Source organism: Ursus americanus, chromosome 2 (assembly GCF_024610735.1).
Source record: "Ursus americanus isolate L20-20 chromosome 2, mUrsAme1.1.p, whole genome shotgun sequence".
Taxonomy (NCBI): domain Eukaryota; kingdom Metazoa; phylum Chordata; class Mammalia; order Carnivora; family Ursidae; genus Ursus; species Ursus americanus.
Window position 1 is genome coordinate 1188419 of NC_142128.1, and position 26191 is coordinate 1214609.

Consider the following 26191-nt stretch of genomic DNA (forward strand, 5'->3'; position numbering starts at 1 on the left):
CTGGTCCCTCCCGCCCCAGCCTCCCCCACACGCGTGTGCACACACACGTCCAGTTCCTGGGCACAACGGCCTCACACACATGCAGCCAGTTCCCACGTGCTAAATCCACACATGCCCGTGTGTGCACGTGCCAAGGCCTCAGGCCCCACTGCATCTCAACCACAGCCTTCTGCGTGGTCACCCTCGCTGTCCCTCTTGGGAGTGTGCTGGCAGAGGGACCCAGCTTCCACTCCGATGACCGGCAGGGAGCGCGTCACGTGCACACCGGCCGCCGGCTTGGCTCCTCACACACACAGTCGCGGCGGACAGCAGGGCGCAGCCTCCCAGCCCTGGCGTTCAGCACCTGTGCCCCATCGGGTAGCACGGCGCCCCCCCCCCCCCCCTGCCGTGTAGACCCCAGGCAGTGTTCACCTTTGCACCCGGTCCTCCCAGTGCTTCGTCTCCATGCAGCTCCATCCAGTCATACCCCCGCTCGAGTGCCACCAGCCGGCCACTGACCTGCCCCCGTGACCCCACCTCGATCCCACTCCGTCCTCACCCACAAGAGGAGAGAGCACTAATGCGCAGCAGACCCGGGCTGGACCGGGCTGCGTCTTCTCTCGCTTCGAGAAAGCGAACCGGCAGAGGAGACGCTTCGGGGCGAGTCGGGGCTCCGGTCTGCTCTGCTTCCCAGCGTCCGCGGACGGGGCCTGCCCTCGGGGGTCTGCTCTGCTTCCCAGCGTCCGCGGACGGGGCCTGCCCTCGGGGGTCTGCTCTGCTTCCCAGCGTCCGCGGACGGGGCCTGCCCTCGGGGGTCTGCTCTGCTTCCCAGCGTCCGCGGACGGGGCCTGCCCTCGGGGGTCTGCTCTGCTTCCCAGCGTCCGCGGACGGGGCCTGCCCTCGGGGGTCTGCTCTGCTTCCCAGCGTCCGCGGACGGGGCCTGCCCTCGGGGGTCTGCTCTGCTTCCCAGCGTCCGCGGACGGGGCCTGCCCTCGGGGGTCTGCTCTGCTTCCCAGCGTCCGCGGACGGGGCCTGCCCTCGGGGGTCTGCTCTGCTTCCCAGCGTCCGCGGACGGGGCCTGCCCTCGGGGGTCTGCTCTGCTTCCCAGCGTCCGCGGACGGGGCCTGCCCTCGGGGGTCTGCTCTGCTTCCCAGCGTCCGCGGACGGGGCCTGCCCTCGGGGGTCTGCTCTGCTTCCCAGCGTCCGCGGACGGGGCCTGCCCTCGGGGGTCTGCTCTGCTTCCCAGCGTCCGCGGACGGGGCCTGCCCTCGGGGCCCGCCCAGCAGACCGCGTGCCGACTTACTTGGTCATCACCATCTCCATGAGCATCTTCAGTGTGGGGTACTCCTCCCAGGCGGCCAGGCCTAGGAGCAAGGGCACGGCAGGTGGTGGCCAGGACACAGCACTCCCGCCACACCCGGGGTCCCGCCCCCACCTGGTCCCCGGCCAGGCTCCACCCTGAGTCCCAATAAGCAAGATGCCCCGACAGGACGTAAGAGCAGCACCCGGCACGACGACCGCAAACTGGCCGGGGGAGGCTCACCGATGTTCTCAGGGTTGAACGCCGCGACCACCAGCAGGAGGGGCCATGCCTTCCAGTAGAGGGTCGAGATGGCCAGGTTCGGAGGCTGGTACCTGAAACGCAAGGACACCCTGGCATGGCTCGGCCTCGGTGGTGCGAGGCAGTGACGGGAATCGGTGCTGACCAGGCTGGAACGGCCCGGAGATGATCTGGTGACTGACCAGCGAGGCAACTACTTCAAAGATCGAAATGTCAACACCTGTCCCTGCACAACCCCCGATCTGGTCGTCTAGCAACACCGGCGTCTCCACGTCTCCAGGAAGGGCACTGTGGGCATCACTGTGCTGCCCAGAGCCCAGCACTGGGCCTCACCGTCCAGGTCCCCGTGCCGGCTAAGCCCCGGCGTCCCGTCCACAAAGTGGGAGCAAGGGCCGTCACGACGTGAAACCTCAGTGCTCCTTCTGAGTCATAGTCTCTCCCTCAGAGGGCCCGAAACAGCCCTCTATCCAGCGCACGAACTGTAACGTTGCCACGTGACTTAAAAATCACATTTATGATGCACTTAGGATTAAACTGCAGTTCTTTCAGGTAACAGAATGTTCCAGAGGGTGAGACAGAACGCTGCTGTTGCAAAGAACAAAGAAGACCCGAGAAGTCGACTTGGAGAGAGGAGCAAACGGGCTGCCACGTGAAGAGAGCCAGGTCGGGAAGCAGAGCACGTGCTAGCAACCCACGAAGGCAACCAGCAAGTGAGTCCTGGGCCACACACACAGCATCGGAACCACGGAGCAGAGCCGAGGGCCCCCAGCAAGCTGCACGCGCACGGTCAGCAGACGGCGCTGGGGCAGCGGCTTGTCCAGCCGCACCGGAGTGAACCTGGACCCGGCCTCCCTCCACGCGCACACTAGCTCGGGGATCAGAGGCCTACAATCCAGAGCTGAAACCGTAAAACACAAGGCCATCTTCACGATCCCGGACGAGGCCCCAGCTCCGTAGAAATGACCCAAGTGGACAAGAAATGGGAGAAAAGCAGAGAAGCCGAACTTTCCCAGAACTAAAGCGTTTGTCTCTCAGAGCCTCAAAGAGCACGATCAAGAGCGTGGAAAGACCCCTCAGGACAGGAAAACACACACAAATCACAGGCTCGTTCGGGGTCTAGATCCAGAACATGTAAGGAACTCCCAAAACCCGACAACAATCCAAACCGTCAGTTTAAAAACGGGCAAAGAACCCGGACACACATCTCTCCAGACGAGACGGACACGTGGCTGAAAAGCACAAGACGACAGGCTCAGCGCCGTCGGTGCTCAGAGAAGCCCCCACGGGAGCCACAGCGCGACGCCTCGGCACACCCACTAGGACGGTGAGCGGTGAGCACCGGAGAGACGGGGCGCGGGTTCGGTGGGACGGGAGCCCCCGGGCACTGCTGTGGAGAAGCCGGCAGCGCCTCAGGTAGCCATGTGACCCGCGAGGAGCCCGGAAACAGGTCTGCACAGAAACGCGAGTAGAATGTTCTCGGCTGTGCTCCCGGGGCACCGGGAGCTTAAACAAAGCGTGGTGTCCACACCGAGCAATGCTACGCGGCCAGGAGAGGGAACAGAGCGCAGCTAAGTTTACAGCACGGCCGAACCCCAGGGGTGTGCTGCCCAGCGAGGGAGGCCACACGCAGCCATGGATCCTGTGCGTGTGTTGCTGTGAGGCGTCCGATATCACAGCCATGGGGACAGAGCGCATGTTAGGGGCTGCCGACGGCCCCTGGGTGCGGTTTTCCTGACGGGGGCAGACACTCTAAGACAGGACTGTGGCAGTGGTGGCACAACCCTGTGCTTTACCGAAACCAGCACGTTAGCAACTTGAAGTGGCTGAGGCGTATGCGGGTTACAGCGCGATTACAGCAGACGAGAAAACTGCACGAAGCCCCTGCTGTCCACCAAGGAAAGCGCGTGTGTCAGTGAACAGGAAGGGAAGAACCTGTGAGGCTCAGGCACCAAAGGGAGAGAGCAGGGGTACGAGTCCCCGAAATGCAGGTGCGGGCAGGACAGCAGGCCTGGGGCTGCTGCGAGCCGTCCAGCCCCTGGGTGTCTGCGCCCAGCACGGGGCAGTGCGGCCGGCGGCCGTGTGGAGGGAGCGGGTGTGAGAAGGCAAGGAGCGCCTTACCCGGGGGGGAGCTGGATGTTCTCGGGGTGGTGGTAGGTGCAGAGGTTCAGGACCGCATCAATCAGCTGGATCCTCTCCACCTTCAGCACTTCCACATCTGAAAGCCGAGAGCCACACGTAGCTTCCAGAAGCCCGTTCACATGCACCGGGGGGGCACCGAGGCACAGGCTTTGGGCCGTGGAAGGACGGCAGGCAGATGGGCCTCGCTCTCCAGCAGCTAAGGGGCGGGCAGGGGACGGACACGGGCAGCGCGAGCAGGGAGGGCCTGCCCCCCCGCGCTGAGACCCCAGCAGCAGCCAGGGGTGAGTCGCGCTCACGGCAGGAGTGCCATCCTCAGGACCGCCACAGCAGCCCCTTAGAGGCGCAGACGCAGCACCTGCCCCGGTGCATCACGCGGAGAACGTGCGCAAACCCCAGGGCGAGCTCCAGAAACAGCGTGTTGAATCACCGCCAGAAACACGCTCCTACCGCCCAATCCCCGACTCGCAGAGACCAGTCAGGTCCAGCGAGCACGGGGCTTCACCGGAGGCAGGCCCACCCGAGCAGCCTGAGGACACGCAGGTGCCCGGAGGGCTTCTGCAGGGCTGAGGGCAGCAGAGTCCCGCTGGGGAAGGCCGTCACCAAGGGGGTGCCTGGACAAAGTCTGGAGGGACCCTCACCGTCTGCCTGCACGGCTGCAGCTCGTTTCACCAGGTGGTCGGCAAGCTCCATGGCATCCGCGGGCCCCAGAGGGAGCTCCCGGGACAGCCCAATAACCAGGATGCGCATGAGTGTGTCCTCCAGGATGGGCACCTCCGAGCAGAGGCGGAGGAAGAAGCTGTGGGCAGAGCAGGCAGGGCTGGGCTTGGCGGGGGCCGCGCGTGCCCACGTGCAGAAGCCCCAGCTCTGAATCTCGCCTGGACAGGGAGGAGGGCGGCTGTCCCGCTCCCGTGGCCTCCGTGGACGAGAATGCGAGAAGGGGCCTGACCCCCCGGGGCACAGACACACCGGCCGCCACCCACAACCTCCCAAACCAAGAAGGGGCAGAGAGCACAGGAGAGTAGGAGCCGTGCAAGCTGCATCAGGCAGCAGGGAGCCACTTGAGAACACTCGGGAGACGGGGCCACGACACTGACCCGGGGAGGAAGGGCGTGTGCACGTGACTGCTTGGAGGCACAGAGGGAACAGTGAGTTTGAGGGTCCTGTGGACAGAGGCCGGCTGAAGCCCTGGGAGCGGACAGCACTGCACAGAGACACGCAGGTACAGCACATCGGGAATGGGGAGTGGCGGGGGGGACAGGGATGGTGATCAGGAAAAACAGACGGAGGTGGGGGGCGTGCTTGAGGGAGCCCTGGGGTCCATGGTGCTCACGGGAGCAGACCCCCACTGCCCCTGCGCACGCAGCAGGCACGCTCACTTGCGGTCGCTCTCGGGGGGCCAGTTGTCCCACTTGTAGTAGGTCTCCGGCTGCTCTGTGAAGAGCACCTTGTGCAGGCTGTGGGGGACAGAGGGGCTGTCAGTGCAGGTCTCCACGGGGCTCTCCCCACCCCACTAGGCCCCACAGGTGCGGAAGCTGCACGCTCCAGGCAGGGGCTCTGGGGTATTTTCCAGAGCCTCCTGCAGCCCCTCCGTAAGGCTGGCAGACCAGACCCCACAGATGAGCCCGTGTCCCCGGCTCGGGGGCTCATCTCTGGGTGAGAGACCGGCGCCAGCAGGTGGCCACATCTGGCGTGGCAGGCTCCCGTGGGCTGAGCCCAGGGAAGGGGTGGCCGTGGAAGCAGAGCGAGCCGGGCCCATACCAGTGTACGTAGTCCTTGGGGGCAAGCTTGCTGATGGAGGGGACGACGGTGTGCAGCCACCACACGGCATCCCGCTGGATCGCGGCAATCTGGTTTTGGAAGGAGCGCAGCACCTCAAGGTCTGAAAAGGCCATGCAGGGTTATGGTGTGCCCACACTGCAGCCTCCCAGGGCTGGGTACGAGGCAGGTGCAGGGACGGGGGCCTGTCCATCAGGGGGCACTCCAAGCATCCATCCCTGTGCCTCCGAAGGGCTACAGGAGGGACACACAGATGGACACACTGACGCAGCTGGAGGAACGCTCAGGGAGCACTACGTAAGCCTCCCGTGGGTCGGGGAAATCCTAGATAAACAAAATCCCCGAATTCCCAGTGATTTCATTCCTTGAATTTTTCATGACTTCGTTAAGGCACTGGGGAGGCCTCTGCAGCTAGACTCCCAGCGGGCTTCACGGTGGGGTGAAGCAGCAGAAAGACCCACCCCGCCCTCCTGCCTTCCTGCCCTCAGAGGTGGGACTGAGCCTGAAACGCCCCCCAGTGAGCAGATGACCCAAGCAGACAGCAGGCCCTGGGCCTGGAGAACAGGCAACGGCAACTTCCAGAAGCTTCGAGTGTCCGGAGGTGGTGGGCGGGTCTGGCCCAGCATCCTCTCCCTGGGCCCCGGGGGGACAGCCTGCAGCCGCGGGAATGCTCCCCCCGCCCCACCCCATCCCTGCCCTGGAGCTGGGTGGTGTCGGTCTGTCCTGGGTCCTTACTCTTCTTCTCTCCTTTGTCCCAGGCGGTGCCAGCCTCCTTCACCTGGGCTGTGATGCCCAGCATCATGGCCACTGCCAGCACATCTGTGATATGCACCACAAACCGCTCCTGCAAGCACAGCCCCGCACGGCCGGGTTCACGTGGAGCAGGGGACCCCAGCCCACAAGCAGCCGGCACAGGAGGACGCCCATGGAGCACCGTGCCTGGAGACTACCCGCGTGAGGAGGTCTGGGGACCAGGAGCAGGTCAGCAGCAAGGCTCAGACCACGGAAGAAGGTTCAGCCGACAAAGCCGGGCAAGGCCCACCCTCCGGAGCGTGGGGCCATCTGCCAACTCGCCCACGTGGCCTTCGAGACCCTCCACAATCTGCCCCCATCCTCCTCGTCCCCCTCTGCACCTCAAACTCTGACACCTTGCCGGGGCAGACCTGCACCCCGCCGGCTCCAACTCCATCCCCACCTCCACACCCGGCCGGAAGGTCGGCCACGTGCGGCCAGTCCCTCCTCAGACCCCACACAGAATGGAACCCATGCCGCCCTCTAGGACTGGCCGCTGGCCGCACAGCGCACCACCCCCTGCTGGCAGGAGAGGCCGCGGAGTGCGGGAAGCGAGGGGCAGGCCGGCTGTGGCACCTTGAACTCCATGTCCAAGTACTGGGGCTCCTTGCGCTCCTGCATGAGCCCGAGGCAGAAGGCCTGGAAGTTGACCTCATGCTTGGTCTGCTTGATGATCTCCCGCAGCAGCGCGCGCGAGGCCCGCAGATAATCGTCCTTGTTGGTCAACAGGTCCTGGAACACCATGGCGAGGAACTGGGAGGAGAGAGCACACGCAGGGAGGTCACTCCCCACCACCGCCAGCTCCCCTCCGTCACAGGCCTGCCGTCGGGGCCTTCCTCAGCCTGGCATGAGGCTTCACAGAGCCCTTCTGGGAAGACGCCCCTGCCTGTGTCCCTGGAGCACGCCGGGCTCGAGCAAGCACGACACGGCTTCCACGCTGGCCGTTCCCAGACAGCAAGGGACAGCGGGGGACACGGCTTTCACTCTCTTGGCAACTGGCTCGTGGGGGACCGGTCCTCATTAAACAAGGGGCCAGACACTGGCTAGGGTGGGTGTGCCAGGCACCCGGGCTGCAGGGACGGGTGACATGGTGACGGCGGAGCAGTGGCAAGAAGCAGCACCACACGGACCTGCTGCTGTGTACGCAGCTAAGCCGCTTAAAGGCCTCGATCATTTCAGTAACAGCGCCAGCACTCTCTCAGCTCTCCCTTCAAAAGCACCTGGAATCCAGGGGACTCTCGCAGCCGGGACCCAAAGCCCAGCGCCAGAGATGCTGGCCTCGTTTGGGAAAGACCAGCCCTCAGAACGGCAGGACAGGCCTTGGCTTGGAAACAAGTGCCTTTTTAAAAGGGGCTCAGTGCTGCCTCCTCCTGAACGAGCCTAGCTGTAGCTTCTGAGGAAGACACCCGTGGAGGGCTGCACCCGCTCTGGACCTGACCTGAAGTCAGACGCCACCATGCGTAGCTCGCTGGGCCCCCTGCCCCCTGCCAGGCTTTCTCCCACGCAGCTCGGTACCACACCACCCGCTGTGTCCAGACGCCCGGCAGTGCAGGTGACGCCGTGCGCTCCTCTCTGGCCTGGAGCCCCACGTCCCAGGCTGGGGGCCAGCCCTGCACACGGGGCCGTGTTCTAGTGTATGTGCACGCGGCCGCCAGGCGCCCTACCTTCGGCGCCAGCTCCGAGCTGTGCTGCAGCACCGTGTAGAGGGTCTGCATGTTGTTGGGGTTCCGGGCGTTGGAGAGCTCGTTGAAGACCACGAACTTGATGGTGGTGCCCAGGTTGTCCTTGTGCGCGCTCAGCAGCTCCCTGGACACAGGGCGAGCCGAGGGCACTGGCACGGACTGCGGCCGCCCGCCGTGCCACCCGCCCACCCCGCCAGCCCCCACCCGCGCCACACCTGACACACAGCATGTAGTGGTTGAGGAGAACCTTGGGCTTGAGGCGGATCTTGATCAGGTGGGAGATGACATCCATGTCCTCGACGCCGTGCGTGTTGCAGTTCATGCACACAGACATCAGCAGGTCCTGGGCGGGCCTGGTCAGCTACGGGGGGCGGGCGACGCGCCGTCAGCCTCGCGCATGGTCCGGCACCGCAGAGCCCAGGAGGCCCCCGCGTGCACGGCCCCCCCTCCTTGCCCTCACCTTGGGGTTCTGCAGCCACATCTCCAGCCTCTGCACCGCCATCAGCCGCACCTCCTTGTAGCCACAGGTGGAGGTGAGGAGCCGCAGAAGGTTCCGCGACACGTTGTCGATGGGCTGGCGCCGGTTAAGCTGGTCACGGAGCATGTCCAGGACGTACTCTTCCACGCTCTCTGCGAGGTCGTCGTACCTAGGCCAGAGGGGGGAGGGAGGAAGGAGGGCTGGCTCCCCATGGGCCCACCCCACTGGCCTCCCAGCCATACCCAGGGCCCCACGGGCAGGGGGCTGTACAGCGTGCCTACCTGGGCATGAGCTGGCCCTCCTGCTCGGGGCTGAGCTTCTCCTCGGCAATCAGGAGCTCTGTCTGGCTGTCCTCCTCCTCCGTGAGGGAAGGGTGAGGACTGCTCCCTGCAGACCGAGCCACTCGTGGACACATCCCCCAACCGTCCTGTGACCGCCCACCCCCACCAACAGTGGGCTCCATGGAGGGAGGTGATGTGAGCCCCTCCCACACAGAGTCTGTCCTCTCCCCAGCCCAGCCACCCAGCATCTCTTACCAGCACTGAGATCCCCGCCGCTGCGCCCCACCTCCCCCTGCAGAAGCATGCTCTTTGGGGGCATCTTGGTGTTAAAGGCCGTCTGGATGTTGTCCACGAAGGTCTTGCAGTGCGGGCTGTCCACCCAGATCCGCTCCCCCAGGGAGTCTTCGATGTACACCTGTCCATGACAGAGGTGCACACTCCTGGTCCCTGCTGGGCAGCCCGCTTCTGCCTGCCCTCTGTTGCTCCCAAGACAGGTGCTTCCCCAAGTGTCCCCAGTTGCCTGGGGTGGGGGTGGGGCTCCCAGAATGACCTCCCCAGCGACCAGTGCAGGAAACAGATGCCCTGGGCCATCAGATACACAGTCTCCAGAGAGCACACTCAGACTGGCCTCTTCTTCCTTCTGGGGGTCCAGCGCTCTGCCCCCATCACCCCAAGCAGCGCGGAGGTTCCAGGGGGGCCTCCCAGGAGCGGTGGACCCACCTTGACGAAGATCTCAGGCCAGTTCTCATCTTCCTCATACGCAGCCATGAGCAGGTTACAGGCCAGCACGGACACCAGGCTGTTCCCCTTGGCCTTGAAGTTGATGGAGGCGTCCCGCCGTAGGAGGCTGCACAGAGCCTGCGAGAGACGGCGCGTCATCAGGGGAAGGGGGGCCCTGCACAGGGGTAAGAGCCAGAGAGCTTCCAAGGGGAGGCGGCCTTGGGTGGGGGGGGGGAGAACATGAGGCCAGAGCGAGGGCCCGTCTCACTCCAGCCAGCCAGCCCTCACCTCGATGACACCCTCTGTGGCAAAGATGTTGGGCTTGATCTTGGCCAGGTACATTAGGCTCAGATACAGCGCGCCGTCCGGCTTGGCCCGGGTGGCCTTCAGCTGCTTCACGGCCCCACACAGCACGCCCTCGATCCGGCCATCGTTGCCCTCCAGTTCGGCGGCCTCGATCTCGTCCAGCAGCACGGAGGGCGGCACTGCAGGTACAGGAAGGGCGTCATCAGGGCAGGTGGCCGTGAGCAGACCCTGCCTCGGGGGGGGGGGTGCCCCCCGAAGCCAGGGGACAACAGGGCAAACCCGCAGAAACCCAGTGAGTGAGGGTCTCGGGGCTGTGCCGCGGCTGCCCTGCCTCTGAGAACAACAGCAACAGCCGGGGACGGAGCAGGACCCAGCCAGCCAAGGATGAGCCACGGTGGGAACGGCGCCCTCCAGCCTTGGAGCACGGCCCAGCCACCTCCAGGCCTCTCCCCGTGTCCCACAGGTGACCCTGGGCTTGGCTGCTCTCACACTACATCTTTCTACAAATTGCTGAACGTTTTCTAAGTTTTCAAATTAACTGGTCTAATGCCGTTCATCGCCTTTTCTCCTAACAGCGGCTGCTTCTCTGCTGGGCTCCCCTCCTGGCGCTGCTGACTGCACCCTTGCCCTCTCCTCAGGTCCACTCTGCACAGCGGTTTCTGATTCAGTAGTCTCTGCAAACAACCCTCTTTGGGTTTTGACCTTCTCTCCCGTGTTCACTTCCGCCGTTTCTTTAGTCCTTCCTTCTTTCTGTCTTCTTTGCCATCTTGCTTCAGTGGCACAGGGAGCTCACCGACCTTCTTGCACAGTCAGCCTCCTGAAAGCGTGTTAGGTCCACCAAGCCTCTTCCTGGTGCTACCCTCAGTATCGCTCGGACAGAGAGTTTGTAATCCCCACCATAGTGTCATCTTTGACCCAAGAGCTTTTTCTGGTGGAAAGATACAAACACACAGAGGGAGGTGCTGCCGTTGGTGTGAGTTAACTGTGCGAGGGCAGAGGGTCCGGTGATATCCGCTGAACGCTTTCCAGGTGTCCGGGACACAAGCCAGGCAGGCCGCACAGGTGCACTGGACTCAGGGAAGACCTCGACTTTCCCGTGCCAGGGGCTATGCACGGCTGTGATCTGCCTTCTGCTTCCTAAAGACATTTATAAAGTGCTTCATCGCTCAGAACATGCTTTCCATAACCGCGCTTCCTCTCATCTCCAGAAGCACCTTGTACAGGAGATGCCAGCCAGGATGTAACCAGGAGAACTGTGGTGCAAGCCGGGGTCTCAGCCCTCAATGCCAGGGGCGGTGCCATGGGGCCCCAGGACGGTTGGTCCTGGACGAGAGGTCTGATTCATCTCCCAAAGCCCAGCTAGCGCCAGCCGTGTCTTCTGCTCCTCATGTCCCGGGGCTTCCCGCTACCCACTGCATCTTCCCGGCCTGCCAGCTTCGGTTCTCACCCCCAGGAGCTGCCCAGAGCTCGCCTGTTCCCCGGGCACAGTTCCATTCTCCAGGACGCACGCCTCTGCTCAGCGGCTTATTCTCCAACACCCTCAACCATCAAAACCCTGTCTGGCCTTTACGGCTCAACTTCTCAAATCCCTCACGAGCCTTCTCTGTGCCAAAGCTGTCGTGTGAGTACCTCTATGCTCAAAACCTGGGGCTGGCTGACTTTTAACAGATCTGGTGTACGCGGTACCGTGGAGCAGGTGAGATAATCAATGGGAAGACGATGCAGAAAAGCAGGGGCAACGTGAGATGCACACAAACTAAAGGCCCTTCTGTAACTAACAGAATTATAAATAATTAAAAAGAAACTTTCCTGGATGTTGTTAACGTTGTAGTACTACCTTCCCAATGAAAAAAAAAGAGACAAGCTCTTCACTGTTAGCAGGGATCATTGAGGTGCAAACGTCCACACCCCAGGCAGAGAGACGAGCGCATGAGAACACAGAGCCCACAAGAACAAGGCTCTGGTCAGTCTCTGCTGATCCCCCGTGCACGGAGCAGGCCTGTCACAAAGGAGGTGCTTAGTAAGCACATCAGAGGAACCACCGGGCACAGGAAAGAGCCTGTTCCCAAAGAACAGCCGCTGTCAGCGCAGCAGGCCCCCCCCCCCACGCCGTGGGGACAGCTAAAGAGCCACCATCCGTCACCTCCTGGCTGACGGAGTATTCGCTTCGCCGCTAAGAGTAGGCGGCTGAGCTACTGTAGGGACGGCCCCTTGCCAGCATTTGCTCCCGCAGCCCATTCGGGCCCGAGACCCGCCTCTGCCACGCTGCCCTGGGTCCCGTTAATACTTCCCCATCTCTGTCACGGAATTTGGAAACACACATGGTGTAAAGGCACCTATGTGAGAGGTGCTTTGCAGAACAAACTCCCAGATGACTCCTCTCCACCCTTCTCCAGACACCCTGTGCACAGCTCTGGCGCTAAGCCCAGAAGCGGACTTCAGCGAACCTCCGGGAGACTGACAAGGTGTGGGACGTGCTCTCTGGGAAGCCCACAAACTGACTTTACCTTCAATTGGGACCACAGATGGCTCTTTAATGGACGGAGAGATGGCGCGCTTTTCTGCCACTGCAGCCTCAGCCAGGCGCCCCAGGGCACTCAGGGGGGGTGTGGAGGAGAGTTTGGGGCGCTTGGTGAGCCCGGTCAGGGCGGAGGCACCCGCCAAAGCGGCTGCAGCGTCCCGCTTGCGCTCGGAAGGCAGGCCGGAAGGGGCAGGCTTCAACAGGGTGGACGCCGTTTTGGATTCATTGGCCTGACCTTTTGAGCCCAGAGCAATGAAGTCTCCAGGTGGAGGGTGCCCTGCAGGAAAGGGAGGTGGAGAAACGCGCACTTTACACGGCGGTGGCAGTGGGAAGGGTGCTGGAGAGGGACTGCAACCTCCTGCTGTCTCAGAGGGTCGGGGCTGGCAAGGGACATGGACCAGCGAGCCCAGGGCACAGCCGGGTCTGGAGCGTTCAGTGAGGACAGCCTCTGACAGTCACCCCGCTGCGCAGAGGGAGACAAGGCACAGACACAGGTCGCAAGTGACAAGGCCCTATCTGAAGCCAGGCAGCCCCCTGCCCTGGGCTGCCCTGGGCTTCCCGCGCCCGCCCCGGGGCCGCGGCCCCCTCAGCGGCTGTCGGCCGCCTCGGACGTGCAGGGAGCCCCCGCCGCTGCACAAGCCCGCACCTGACGGCTTGGCGGCCGCGCTGGGCCTGCGGACCGTGGCGGGCTTGGCCCGGTTCATCGTGTCCCGCGGCCGGCGCTGCTGCTCGCCGCACAGCTGTCACCCGGTCCGCCGCCCCTCGCTCGCTCATTCATTCATTCGTCCCCGGGCCGTCCGGGCCTGCGGCCTGCGAACGAAGGGGCCGTGGCCCTGCCGGGCGCAGCTACTCAGGGAGGCCGCGCGAGGCCCCTCCGATCGGCCGGGTAGGGGTCGCGGTCGCCGGCAGCCGCGGCTCACGCACCACCGTCCCGCAGCGCCCGCGCCGCGCAGCCGCCACGGCCGTCCCGGAAGCGGAAGTCGCCTCCACCGCCCTCGCCCCCCAACTTCCGGAGCAACCGGAAGCAAAACACCACAGCGCGGGCAGCGCGGGCGAGAGGCGACTGGGGCCCCACGACGCCTGCGTGCTGCCTGTCGCGCTCTCTGGCGGCGGGAGGCCGGCCGGGCGTCGCTGCAGCTGGTCCTTCTCGCACCTGCAGCCTGCAGGTGAGGGTGGCGTCATTTAGTGACGCTCCCAAGGACGCGCAACATGGGGCGGGGGTGGCGCAGAGGGATTCGTGCTGCGCCTTCGGGGTCCTGCTGTCCCATTTAGTTGTCAAAGGGCCGGTTCTGGGGTGCCCATGGTGGGGCGTGAGGAGGGAACTAGGTAGGGCTGGGAGCGGGCGGGAGCCTCCTTAAAACGGGGGGTGGAGGGGTGGGAGGGAGAGGCATCAGTCCCAGCCTCAGTTTCCCTGCCTACACAGTGGGGCTCTGCAACCTCTCCCAGTCCCTTCGATAGCAGAGGACGTGTCCGCCCTCCCAGAGAACCCCACGCCCTCCTCCTCTCCGGGTTCTCCGTGTGTCCTGGGGTCTCCAGCTGCAGCCCCAGCCCGCACCAGGAGCGAGGCCCGGAGCAACTGCCAGGTCCACAGCCCCACATTTGCAAGCTGGGTGCCTTCCTTTATGGAGCAGATGGCCTGGCGTGAGGGACAGGCCATGCACACAAACACTGAGCTCAAGGCTCCTACCAGACCGGGTGCTTCAGCAAGGCAACAGTCAGCAGTTAAGGGACCTTAGTCCGTCATGGCTGCAGGCAGGAAGGGCTGAGCTTCAGGGGAGAAGGAGGGTGTGGGGCCCAGGTGAAGAGACTGGCAAAGGGCACGCAGCATGGATGCACGGCCAGCCTTGTCTACTGGCGGGCAGTGACCAGAGAGGGAAGACGGGGCCCAGACTCCTGATGGTCTTGTTCACAGGCATGGCTGTGGGTCCCGGGTGTATCCCAGAGGGATTCAGGAAGGCACACCATTACAGACCTTGTTGGTCCTGCCCGGAGTTCCTCTGTAGGACTGGTGGCCTCAGCAGGCAGGAGGGAGGCTCCTTTGTTACAGGGAGAGGGTGACAGTCAGAGTCCAGAACCGTGCTCCCTGGTGTGGCCGGTGGAGCCCTTCTGCGCACCGCAGGGGGAGGGAGGTGGCAGTGGGGCCACTTTGCTGGGGACAGTGTAGGGTGTAAATCAGAAAGCCTTCGAGAGATGCCCAGTGCCCAGTACCGCTCCCACAAACAGGGGCCACTCTCCGTGCTATGGTTGTTGTCATTACCCAAACTCTCGGGCTCCAGGAAGCAGGCCTATGGTGGGGGAGGGGGCACTAAGGTCCAGGGTCTGTGCAGCCCCAGGGCTGGAGGGTGGGGCTCCGTGATGGGATTAGTGCCCTTATGAGAAGATACCATCGAGTCTTCTCCCACTGCCTGCTGCCCACGTGAGGACTTGCGTCAAGGTGCCATCTGCAGGCCAGGAAGCCAGCTTTCACTAGACACCAAGGGTGCAGGCAGCTGTATCTCCGACTCCCAGCCTCTAGAACCTCAAGAAGGAAATGTTTGCACCTTGGGCCCCACCTGGGACTATGCGGTAGCGGCCGGAGCCAAGACCCTATGCACAGTGCTCCTTCTGCTTTTGTAGGCTGGGAGAGGGGGACAAGGACCCTCAAGCAGGTGGGCATGGCACTCAGCCCAGAGGCCACCAGAGGCCTCATGATGTTTCAGCCACGCCTGCCTGCAGCCTCCTGACTGACTTCCTCGTCTCCCCCATCCACAGCCCCTGCCCCTGCAGGAATGCCAGGACCCACGTCCGTGAGCTCGGAGGGCAGGGTGGGCACTGAGTAGGAGCTCAGAGTGGAAGGATGATTGCTCACTGCACCCCATCACCCCGATGAGGACAGACGCTAACAAGTGCTGGTAAGGACATGGTGCTGGTAGGAAGTGGGCTGTTGGTCACGTATGAACAGAGCTGCCACAGGACCCCACAGGTACAGTCCTGAGCGCAGACCCCAGAGAACCGAGAGATGGTGCTCAGATACACACCTGCTCACCCGTGTTCGCAGCAGCACTATTCATGAACGCCAGGAGGTGGAGACCGGCTTCTGTCAGTGGGTGAGTGGATACACAAAATATGGTCTGTCCACACCGTGGAGTATTATTCAGGTGTGAAAAGGAAGAAAGCACAGATCCACAACATGGACGAGCTTTGAACATGCTGTCAGAAGCCAGATGCAAAAGACCACACGTTGTCCGGTTCCATGGATATGAGATGTCTAGAACAAATCCATGGAGGGGGAGAGCAGATGGGTGGTGCTGGGGGTGGGGGAGGGGCACTGCTCGGCCGGGCTCTGGGTTTCTTTGGGGTGATAAACACATATGGAGTTTGATGATGGTACTGGAGGCACAGCCCGTGAGTTCGCTAACAGCTGCTTAATCGTACACTTTGAAATGTCAGCATTATGGCGTGTATCTCAATGAAGTTATTGAGAAAAGAGCAGGTGGATGGTACGTAGTGGGGGTTTTTTCCTGTAGCCAGAAAAAAATGATCTTTTTCCAGCTTCATGGGTGTGTAATTGACAACAATTGTTAAGTATTTAAGGTACAGAACATGATGTTTGTGAAGTAATCACCGCAGTCCAGCGCATTCACCTTTCCCTGACCTCACCTGGTTACGGCTTGGATGGCACGTAGTAGTTTTGACACCGAGCTGTATGAGACCCCCCCCCCAATGTCAAGAGGTGGGGTCTCCATTGCGCCCGTGAGTGCTCGGCCCCCAGAACACAGCAGCCAGGATGCTGTGCTCACTGCTGCACCCTGTCCCTGAGATGGCGGTTCCTGGAAGCCAGCCACGTCTCCTGACGCTGCGGGGGGCAGAGATGCACTGCCTTGCACCCCCGCCCAGAGCGCAGACCCATGAGCAAGGTGGTGACATTGTTACTTTAACTCACTAAGGTGGGTTTTTTTTTTAAGATTTATTTATTTATATGAGAGAGAAGGGATGGTGAGAGGAGGAGCAGAAGGAGAGAGAATATTTTTTTTTTTTTTAGATTTTATTTATTTATTTGACAGAGAGAGAGAGACAGCCAGCGAAAGAGGGAACACAAGCAGGGGGAGTGGGAGAGGAAGAAGCAGGCTCCCAGCGGAGCAGGGAGCCCGATGGGGGGCTCGATCCCAGGACCCTGGGATCACGCCCTGAGCCGAAAGCAGATGCTTAACGACTGAGCCACCCAGGCGCCCCAGAAGGAGAGAGAATCTTAAGTAGGCTCCATGCCCGGCACGGCGGGGCTTGATCCCATGATCCTGAGATCTCGACCTGAGCTGAAACCAAGAATCAGACACTTAACCGACTGAGCCACCCAGACGCCCCTTAAGTCACTAAGGTTTTTAAAAAATTAGGGAACATGATTTCAAACACAGAGAGTTGGCAAGAATGGTGTAGAGAGTTACGGGATAGCCTTCATCCTGAATCCCTCAACATTCACCGTGTACTGTCTTCGTTTTATCCTCCTCTCTCTCCATAATTTTCCCTGAACCATTAAAGAGTGAGTAGAAGATGATTCCTTTAACCCCCAAACATTGAGTATTTCCTAAAAATGAGGAATTCTCTTACGTGATGACAGCTCTATTATCAGCATGAAGAAAACAACATCAGAGCAGCGCTCTTCGTCACCCTAAGGCCTTAGGAGACTCTGTGCGTTGTCCCAGCAATATCTTTATGAAGCAATATCTTTTTGAAGTGTCCAGGCTTGTCCCTCTGTCGAGTTCCCGTGCGGGTTCGAGCACCTGCGCACGGGTAGGCTCATGTTACGCGCACCCGCTTCTGGCGGGAATAGCGCACAGATGCTGATTTCTCGCCGCATCTTGTCAACTGGCACGTGACTTTAACTTGACTGTAGTTTATCTCGTTACTGGCAGAGTTAACTTGATTACTTGGTTGGGGGGTATCTGCTGGATTTCTCCTTTCTTTCACCACCCCCCGCCTCCCAAACTTTTAGCCACTCAGTTTCAGCTTCCTCTCAGACCCGTGCCTGACTCCGTCCTGAGGCTCACTGATCACCACTGGCGGGTGGCGCTTTTCGTCTTCCCTCATCCATCCTGGGTTTGTGGGCCAGCTGCCCCCCTCCCACCGGCCCATTACCTTCCCGTCAGGATGGACTCGGGGATTCCTTATCCAGTAGGTTATGGTAACATTTCACTATCATTTATTTGAGGCACAAGATGGCCCAGATTTTGGACCGGGGCGGGGGGGCCCTGCCTAGCTCACTGTGACTTGTGGTCTTTCGACATGACTCCATCCTTAGTGAAACTCGTCCTTCCTATTTTTCCCTCTCCTTAGTTTTTGAAGCCACTAAGCCACTAAGTGTGGAGGTTGGTACGGATGGCTGGGCTGGAGGACGGGAAGAGTGAGGGGCAGACGGATTGGAGGAGGGAGGGAGTGGGGCGTCCTCGGTCACCTGAGAGGGGAAGGTGCGGGCTGCTGGGGGGCAGCTGGGTGCGAGTGTGCTGGACACATGAGGGACTGCTGCCACTTTCCCCACCTTCTCCGTCCGGGCTGCTCCTTCTCAAGCCTCCCCGCGGTGGGCAGAGCTGGGCTGCTGGCAGCTGCAGGCTGCAGGGTCGGGGGACGGCGAGAAGGGCCAAACCAAGGCCAGACTCGAGTTGAGGTTCTGCCCGCTGCCAAGCGCATGCAGGGGAAGATGGGACATCTGGTGAGAGCCATCAGAGAGTGAGCCGTGCCCAACTTCTGACCCAGGATTTGAGCCCAAATGTGCAGAAATGCAGGTTCCAGCTTGACCACTGTGGAGGCCCCGCGTCCAGCCGCACAGACTGCTCAGTGCAGCCGTGGGGTGTCCGCACAACCCCCTTCTCTGAAGCTGCCGTGAAAGGCCCACACGGACCCTCTGGTGGCAAGAGGTGGGGAAAGGGAGCTGCTTATGGCCCCGTCTGCGTGCAGCGACCACCTGTGTCTGAAGTGGGAAGGAATGTATCCCAGCACTCCCGGGCGCAAGCGCTGCACGCTGTGCTCCGGGGGGCTTCATTTGTGCAATTAGGTGGATTTCCCAGGGAAAAGAAAGTTTCCGTCAGAAAGCAAAGAGGAGTGCACTGGCCGGTGGGCTGTATCAGACTCTGCCCCACGGAGACCACAGAGGCCGCCTCCCCCTGCTTGGGTCCTGCAGGCCGCCCTGCCCAGAACAGGACACCAAAGCAGCCCCACCCCAGAACTGAGTGCAGGGACTTGGGGCAGGCCCAGGAGTCTGCATTCCATGGGCTTCCCGCGGACGCCAACACAGGTGCCCCCAGGCTCCCTGAGACGCAATGAGTCCCGTCCAGTGGCTGCTGTGGAGGCCTGAACAATGAAAGTTGATTCTACCCCAGTCCTGGAGGCCCAAGTCCGAGATCAAGGTGGCAGCAGGCTGCGCTCTCTCCAGGGCTCCAGGGGAGGTCCTTCCTTGTCCCTCCCAGTTCCTGGGGGGCAGCTGGTGCTGCTTGCCCGCCTGGGACCTGCTTTCTCCCCAGCCCCTGCTGCCTCTTCCGGCCTCTTCCGTGGCCTGCACCTCTCTGTCCCTGCCTCTTCCTCTCCTCCTGGTGGACGGAGGGCCCACCGCAGCCCGGGGGGATCTCAGACCCTTACCTGACCTATATGTGCAAGGACTCTGTTTCCCAGTGGGGCCCATTCTGTGTCTGGAGGCCACTCTTCGGTCAACTGCAGCTCCATAGGGGGTGCCAGGGGCTCTGCTCTCTGGCCCCTACTTGCGCTGTTTCCCGTGTCAGGAACCCCCCGCATGCCTACGGCCACCCTTCCCCTTCGCTGGTCTTTGCTCAATGTGGCCTTCTTCCCTCGCCCCAACAACCACGTCCCCAGCCCCACTGGACCAGACCGGCATCTTGATACCCTCCGATCACTGCCAAACTGCTACTACTCACCCACCGGGCGGCCTGACGGGCGGTTCCCCGAGCAGGAGGCCCCAGAGACCAAGCGACCAGCAGCACTGGCGCTGCCGCCTCCTGCTGCATCCACGGGCCGCACGCCACACGCAGTAAATGTGGGCAGGACTGAGGAACAGCCCAGCACAGAGCAAGGTCCGTGCAGGGAAGCCGTTACTGTTAGGAGCTGGGCTCAGCCCAGAGGGGTGCATCAGGCAAAGGCAGCCCTTTGAGGCCCACATGCCCAGTCACCTTTGCTGGGACCCTGGGTTGAGAAGCTTCTCTCCCGCTGGCCCTGACCTAGTGGTTGTGTGGCGTGCTCACGGGGCACCAAGAGGGAAGGAGGGAGGTCCCTGCAGCGGGGACCAGACAGGGCGGCCCCTCCCGGAACCTGAAATGCCAGGGGCTATGTGGCCAGCAGGGTGGGGGACCGAGGTGAACACACCGGCCTAGGCGCCCCTCCGGGGGATGGGGGGAGGTGGGGGAGGCACAGGTCTGCAGCTGCCTGCGGTCTAACTGCCTCTAGGCCAGGAAGCAGCTGCTCCTGCTGCCTGGCCTCGGGCCCCAGGGCTGGGCTCGGACCTGGGCCGTGTCTCCCTGGGGTCCAGGTCTCCCCGCCTGGGTCAGGTGTCCCCAGCCCTGGACCAGGCCCAGCCCTTCCCAGTGCTCATGGTGGGGGGATGGTGAGATGAGGCACAGGGTGCCCTGGGGGGGGCTGGTCGGTTCCCAACTACCTTGTCCACTAAATTTAGAAAGCGCTTCACCCATGTTGGAAGCCCCACCATCCTGGCAACTGGGTTTCAAAGCCATGAGTCAATGATCATTAGGACTCAGATGCCCATGTCCTGGGGGGGGGGGTGGCGAGGCAACTCGGAGACCCATCTGCGTTCCGGCAGACGTTTGGGCAATTTCCTCCACTAGCGAACATTCTGGCATGGAGCCTTTGACGCCGCAGTCCGCCAATGAGACGCCCCTTTGGTGGGGCTGGCTGGCGGCGCGCGAGGAGGCCGTAAGGACGGCTCTTTGCCCTCTGCCCGGGAAGGCTGGGCGGCCTGATATCTGAGACTCTGCTGGGCAGACGCTGGCCAGTGAGCGGAAACTCCGGGGAGGCAGCCTCTGGCTGGAGGCGGAGAAGTGCTTTCCAACAATTGTCTGAAAATAGAACGTGCTGGCTCACGAGGAAATGAGTCTCCCGTCACGGGAAGGGAGCAAGCAGCAGCAGGAAGACTGCTTAGCAGGCAGGGGATCCAAGGTGTCTGAACCCGCCAGGCCCCAAGTCCTGTTTCTCACCTGCGGCCCCCCCCAATGTTTGGGTCCTGGAGATGAGAAAGCAGGACCAGGGTGCAGGCACCTTTCCCCCAGTCATGCTGGGGGGGCCGGGAGGGGGAAGCTGGCGCTGGCAGAGAGCACCTTCTCTGGGACCTCAGGTGTGCGGAGCAAAGAACCAATGGGGGGACCTGCATGGTCCCATCTGACAAGCGTGTGCCCTTCTCCCTGGGTCTCAGCTTCCCTTTCCCCTCAGCATCAAGCTCGCAGTCTGGGGGTTCTGCAGCCCGCACTCCGAGGATCCCACCCTGGCTCTTGACTCACCGGTGAAAACGCAGGGAGAAGGAGGCACATGCTTTTGTTCTGAGCCAACTGTGATCTCCCTGCCTTTGAAAGACTGCGGGGGGAGGGCAGGGCAGATAAAAGCCAGGTGTCGCCAGGGCCCCTCTATATGGCTTGCGCCCCTGGCACCTTGCGGTTCTAGAGAACACAGTTTAAGAACCAGTGCCAGGGCAGCCGCGGACTAAGGACTAGGGGATCCCGTAGCCCAGCTATACATCCCAGCCGGCACCGTGCCCACGTTCCAAAATTTCCCCTGGAATGGCTGAGGCTGAGGATGGGCCCTAGGCTTTCTTTCTTTGGTGGCTGGTGGGAGTCCCCCGGGGCACTTAGTGACCAGTCAGCTATGGCGGGGCAGAGGGCAGAGGTCACGGGCATGGGGCTGGATAGGCTGGAGGTCACAGCCCACATCAGGCAGGACTGAAAGGTGGCCTGGGTGAGGAAAGTCTCATCCCCCAGACACGGCATTTCCTCTGGGGACGGCAGACTGAGAACCTGGGTCCCCGCCCCAGGGCCTGTGCCCCCACCTTCTGTCTCCGTCCTCCGGCTGGGTGGGGATGGGAGGGGGGGCACCGGAGCAACGACGGCCTCGCTCCTGCCCTGCCCAGCGCAGACCCGATTCCACACCTTGGTCTCACTGGGCGCGGCTGGGCTTGTGCCTAAGGCTGCCCGTGTTTCTCACAGCATGGCGGTTCCCCGAGCAGGAGGCCCCAGAGACCAAGGGCCAGGCAGAAGCTGCGTGGCATGAAACACGTTAAAATAAGGAAGATATGTTTGATCTTCTTCTGGGTTCCCGGCACCGAGCTCCTACAACGCTTGAAATTTCCTGAATAGTGGGAGCGGCTTTTGTTACTCATGACGAGCTCCCTTGACTTTACCTGAGTTTGTGCTAAGGAGGTGACTGCAGGTGGGGCCCCTGGACGGCCTCCGGATGGGGTCCTTCTCAGTGGTGAGATTAGAGGCCGGTCCTCTGGGGAGGGGAGCGGCGGAGGTGGCCTGCGAGCTAATCCATCCTGCTCCCCTAACGGAACTTGGATGCATACCGGTGAACAAGAGATGAGAACAGCTTCAGGTCCACAGGGTGGCCGCCTGGGGAGGGCGTGAAGTGCAGTGTCCCTTTCCCCCTTTCTGGCCCTCCGTCTCTGCCTCTGGCTGTCCCTGTGCAGTTTCCTTTATGGTAACACCGTCCCCCTAGGTATGACGCGCTCCTGAGTTGTGCGATTTGAGCCTGAGCCTGATTTTGTTGTCAGCAGGCAGGTGTGGGGGCAGGCTGGGGACCCGGGACTTGCAAGTGGTGTCTGAGGTCACTGGGGCAGCTGGTGGGACCGAGCCCTTCACCCCTGCTCTGCGAGCCGGGAGATGATGGAGGACTGCAGTGGATTGTGGGACACCCAGCCGGTGCCACGGAGCTGGAGAACTGGTTGGCATTTGGGAAAACAGAACACTGGACGTCACGCCCGCTGTCCGCTGTCGGCCAAAGCTACCAGGAAGGCGTGGCCAGCTTCCAGGAGAAGACGCACGCTTGGCTCCTGGCGGGAAGACGCTGTCACAGCATCTCTGGAAGATGGGGTGTGCTACAGTCACGGAAATTGGCTCCTGGCCTGCTGCGACCACGGACATCAGGTCAGGGGCCATGCCCACAGTGGGGGACACGTGGGTGATTCTGCTTGGGAAGATGATGGCCAGGATAAGTGCTTGCACACGGGCCTCCCACTTGAACCAGATTCCACCTGCATGTGAGCATCTAGACCCTGGGCCTGGCTCTCTGATGCTGCCAGCCATGGAGATGACCCAGCCATCTCGCCAGGGCTTGTCAGAGGAGTCTAGTGCGTGCACGCTGAGGACCTGACCCCCTGTCTGGCACACAGGAGCGACTAGGAGTCGATTGATAGCACTGTGGTTGTTTGGGGGTGAGGGGCAGATGGCTCTCGGACTGTGACTCCCCTGTCCCGCTCTTCACATCTGGTACTGGACCATTCCCTGCATGAGGGGGCCGTCCTGTGTGTGGCGGGGTGTTGGCCAGCATTCCCGGCCTCTACCCGTTAGATGCCAGTAGTAACCCCCTTCCTCCAGCTGCCGCATCCAAGAATGGAACAATGTCTCCAGACTTGGCCAAATGTCCCCCCCTGGGTGAGAGCCACTGCCCTCAGCGTCTCCACCGGCACGAATGGGTGTTTGTTTTCAGGGTAGATGGCGTGGGTCCTGGGGCGGAGGGAGCGAATGCAGCACACTGCCACTCTGCCCCAGAGGCACCAGTGAGGTGCCCAATGCAGGGGGATGGCCTTGGCCGTGGTCGCAGCTGGCCTGCCTCCCTTGTAACTCACGGGGGTTTGGCCCCAAGCCCTCGGAGAAGGGTGAGGGCCTCAGTGGGATGCTGGCGGCCTCGAGCAGCCGGCTTCACCACTACCTGTGTCCCAGGTGCCCCCCGCCCCAAGGCATGAGCAAGCTCTCCTGTTGCATTCGAGTAATGGGCAGGGTAGGGCGCCGGGTTGGGGTGGCAGCCTCGGACGTGAATTGCCAAGGAGGGCGGCCAGACGCACCCTGTCCGCTGGGCCTGCTGGCCACCGATGGGCTGGAGATGGTCCAGGAGGCAGCAGAAGCCTCACTGGTTTGCAGAGAGGATGCGGCTGCTGCCCCGGGAGTATGGGAGGGGTGGGGAATAAGTCCGTTCTTCAGGAATCTTGACCTAGTTGCTCTCAAAGTATGAAAGGAAATCAGCTCTATTACTTCATAATAAATTAATATCATCACACCGATGGGGGTCTTTATTTGAGAACTCTGCATTTTACAAAGACCTTCCCACGTCTGGTCCTCAGTCCATCCTCCTCCCAGTGTCAGATGTGCAGACAGGCTCAGAGACCGGGCGGCCTGCCCAAGGCCACACAGCTGGCCAATGCCAGAGGAGCGTCTGGAAGCCAAATTCTGCTCCCCCCGCATCTGAAGTGCAGAGGGACCCTTCTCCCCTCTGCTAGTAGAAAAAAGGTGGTTTCAGGACTGGCCCCTCCCCAAGCCAATCTGACCCCCAGAAGGGAGCTGGGGACAAGCAGACAGAGGCTCTCAGCTACCCGCCAAACTCCCACCGTGACCATCGGCTGCTTTCTGGCAGAGGACCCAGTCCACTGGGGCCTGGGTGCAGGAAACCAGCCTGGACATGCACCCCTCTGGGGAAGGGGGGCCAAGGCCCTGACGGAGCTCCCCATCTAGACTGAGGACAGGCCCTGAGAGCAGGTGCACGGCATCAGAGGCAGAGGGGCACACAAGCTTGTGCCACCTGGGGCGTGGGGAGGGGGCTTCTCCCTCACTGTCAAGGGTGGTCCTGGACAGCAAAGGTCGAGGGAGGGGCACCGCTGAGCACTGCTGGCCCTGCACGGAAGCATGAGTCATCTGCTCCAGGTCAGCACACTTCCGCCTGCAAAGGCTGCCCCCTTACAGGGTGTGGGGCACCGACACCCTGCCCCACTGACTTCCTAGACGGCTGTACTGGCCTGCCCTGGGGGGGAGGTCATGGAGCAGGTTGTCCCCAAGGCCAGCCTATCTAAAGTTCAACCCCCCACCTTCCTGGGGTCAGGGGCCTTGGGGGCTGTGAGAGCGGCTGTTCCTACAGGCTAGAGCTAGCATGGCCCCTGTCTCTCCTTCCCCCCAGAGCAATCAGTGTCCCTCCCTTGCCCTGGACCTTGCCCAGATCCACCTGAGTCCACCCCGTGGCACTCCCTACATCAACTCTCTGGAAGGAGGGTGGGGCAGGTGCACAGGGCCCAAGGGGCAGTCCTGCCACTCCCTGGGGCTCGACAGTCTCGGGACTCCCCCCGGGCAAAGAGGGGCACTTTATCTGGTGTAAGCAGACCCTTGTTAGAACTTTGTCCTTCCTGCAGCTTCCCCTTGGCAGGCACAGACGCGCAGACACCCATTCTATCTCCCGTCTTCCTCACACTGAAGGCAGCACAGCGTACACACTGTTGAGCACCTTGCTTTTCATTCACGATGGGCCCCGCGTCCTTCACACCTGCGCACGGATCTTCCATAGAACTTTCGCTGCTGTGTGGTGCCCCAGGCACCCTTGTCCCGCTGCTCACGTAGCTGGCCCCTCAGCAGTGACAACTTGATGGTCCAGCCTTTAGCTATGACAGCTGGTGCTGTCACGATGAGCCGAGTACACCCCAAGTTCATTCGCGAACAGGTGCACGTGTGGCATGGGGTTCTCAAAGCGGGGGGGGGGCTGGGTCTGAGGTCAAGTAAGGTCCATGGCGAGGACAGAAGGAGCCGTCAGATTGCCCTCCTGTACCCCCACTGGCAGCCGCACCTCCCATGCCGCCCATGTTGCCATCAGAGGACACCCCCCGATTCTTGGGCTCTGATGGACGCAAAATGGAATTTTGATACTGCTTAATGTGTGTGCTCTGATAATGCACGTCTTTCTCTATGTTTGTCATTTAGGGTTGTTTGTTTGTTTGTTTTCTGTGCGTGACCTATGCCTATCCTGCGCTCCTTTTTATTTGTGTCTTCCTTTTACATTCCTAGGAGCCTTTTGTAGATTAGGGAGATAGACCTTTGCGACATGGGTTGCAAATATTTTTTCCTAGTGTATACTAGGGAAGTGGTTTAAGTTTTGCTTATGATTTTCACAGGCACAAGCAGGGAATGACCTGGGTCAATTCAGCCTTGCAAAATAAGCTCAGTGAAGCTTTCTGTGACTAAATGGGGGCTTGTCGAGGTTGGTCTCCATTTGTTTTTGGTTTTAGCAGTTCTCCCCTTTTGGTGGTTGTGTTGGTGGGGTTCTCTCGCCTTCTCTAGTTGAGTCTTCAGGCCGGAGGGTCGTGTCGTCACCGTCTTCATCGTTTCTGTGCTTCTTGCTGACCTCATCCAGGTGTCTGGTCCTCGTGGACAGCATTCAGGACATGGGTGGCTGCCCACCAGCATTGAAACCCTGGAGAGTGTGGGACACACTGGAGCGGCCAGTATGATTACAATAAGGGGGACAGTAACCAGGATCGAAAAGTTCCCTGGAGCAGAGGTTCCCCGGAGCCAGCACGTCACCGATCAAACACATGCAGTGGGTTACAATTGTTTGAGTTATTTACAAAGGCGCGCAGAATGCGCAATCACACAGCCTCACGATGACTTAGGACTGGAGAACTTGAGCATCGTAGGTGGGCTTCCACCTAAATCAGGTCTCCATATGGTGTGAGCAACCGGCTAATTTAATGACAGACTCTTCTATGGAAACAAAAGAAAAACAAGGGTTAGTACTTAAAGCAAATTATAAATTTGTTTCTGAGTTTGGAAAGCGGCCAGCTGAGTTTCTAGACGTTGGGTTTGGAGCACCTTCAGATGGGGCGAGAGCAGGCTGTGCTGATCCGACCCGTCTTCCTGGTTTGCACCGTGAACATCCCTGGTGACCTTTCTGAGCGCCCCACAGCATCAGGCATGGAGACTGTCCACACATGAGCTGTTG

General features: G+C 61.4%; 1 protein-coding gene across 2 annotated transcripts in view; it reads right to left on the reverse strand.

Annotated features, from left to right (window-relative positions):
- Positions 1–13200, reverse strand: part of INTS1 (integrator complex subunit 1) — a 30075-nt gene extending 16875 nt beyond the window's left edge. For both annotated transcript variants that reach the window (XM_045813275.2, XM_045813274.2), the window contains exons 1-17: positions 12882–13200; positions 12222–12512; positions 9697–9893; positions 9409–9546; positions 8944–9103; positions 8689–8794; positions 8390–8576; positions 8145–8290; positions 7912–8053; positions 6824–7000; positions 6191–6299; positions 5438–5558; positions 5056–5133; positions 4318–4475; positions 3659–3755; positions 1523–1614; positions 1283–1343 (exon numbers count right to left, since the gene is read on the reverse strand). In XM_045813275.2, the coding sequence (XP_045669231.2) occupies positions 1283–1343; positions 1523–1614; positions 3659–3755; positions 4318–4475; positions 5056–5133; positions 5438–5558; positions 6191–6299; positions 6824–7000; positions 7912–8053; positions 8145–8290; positions 8390–8576; positions 8689–8794; positions 8944–9103; positions 9409–9546; positions 9697–9893; positions 12222–12512; positions 12882–12939 (2318 nt within the window). In that variant the 5' untranslated portion in view covers positions 12940–13200. The remainder of the gene's footprint in view (positions 1–1282; positions 1344–1522; positions 1615–3658; positions 3756–4317; positions 4476–5055; positions 5134–5437; positions 5559–6190; positions 6300–6823; positions 7001–7911; positions 8054–8144; positions 8291–8389; positions 8577–8688; positions 8795–8943; positions 9104–9408; positions 9547–9696; positions 9894–12221; positions 12513–12881) is intronic.
- Positions 13201–26191: the final 12991 nt, after the last annotated feature.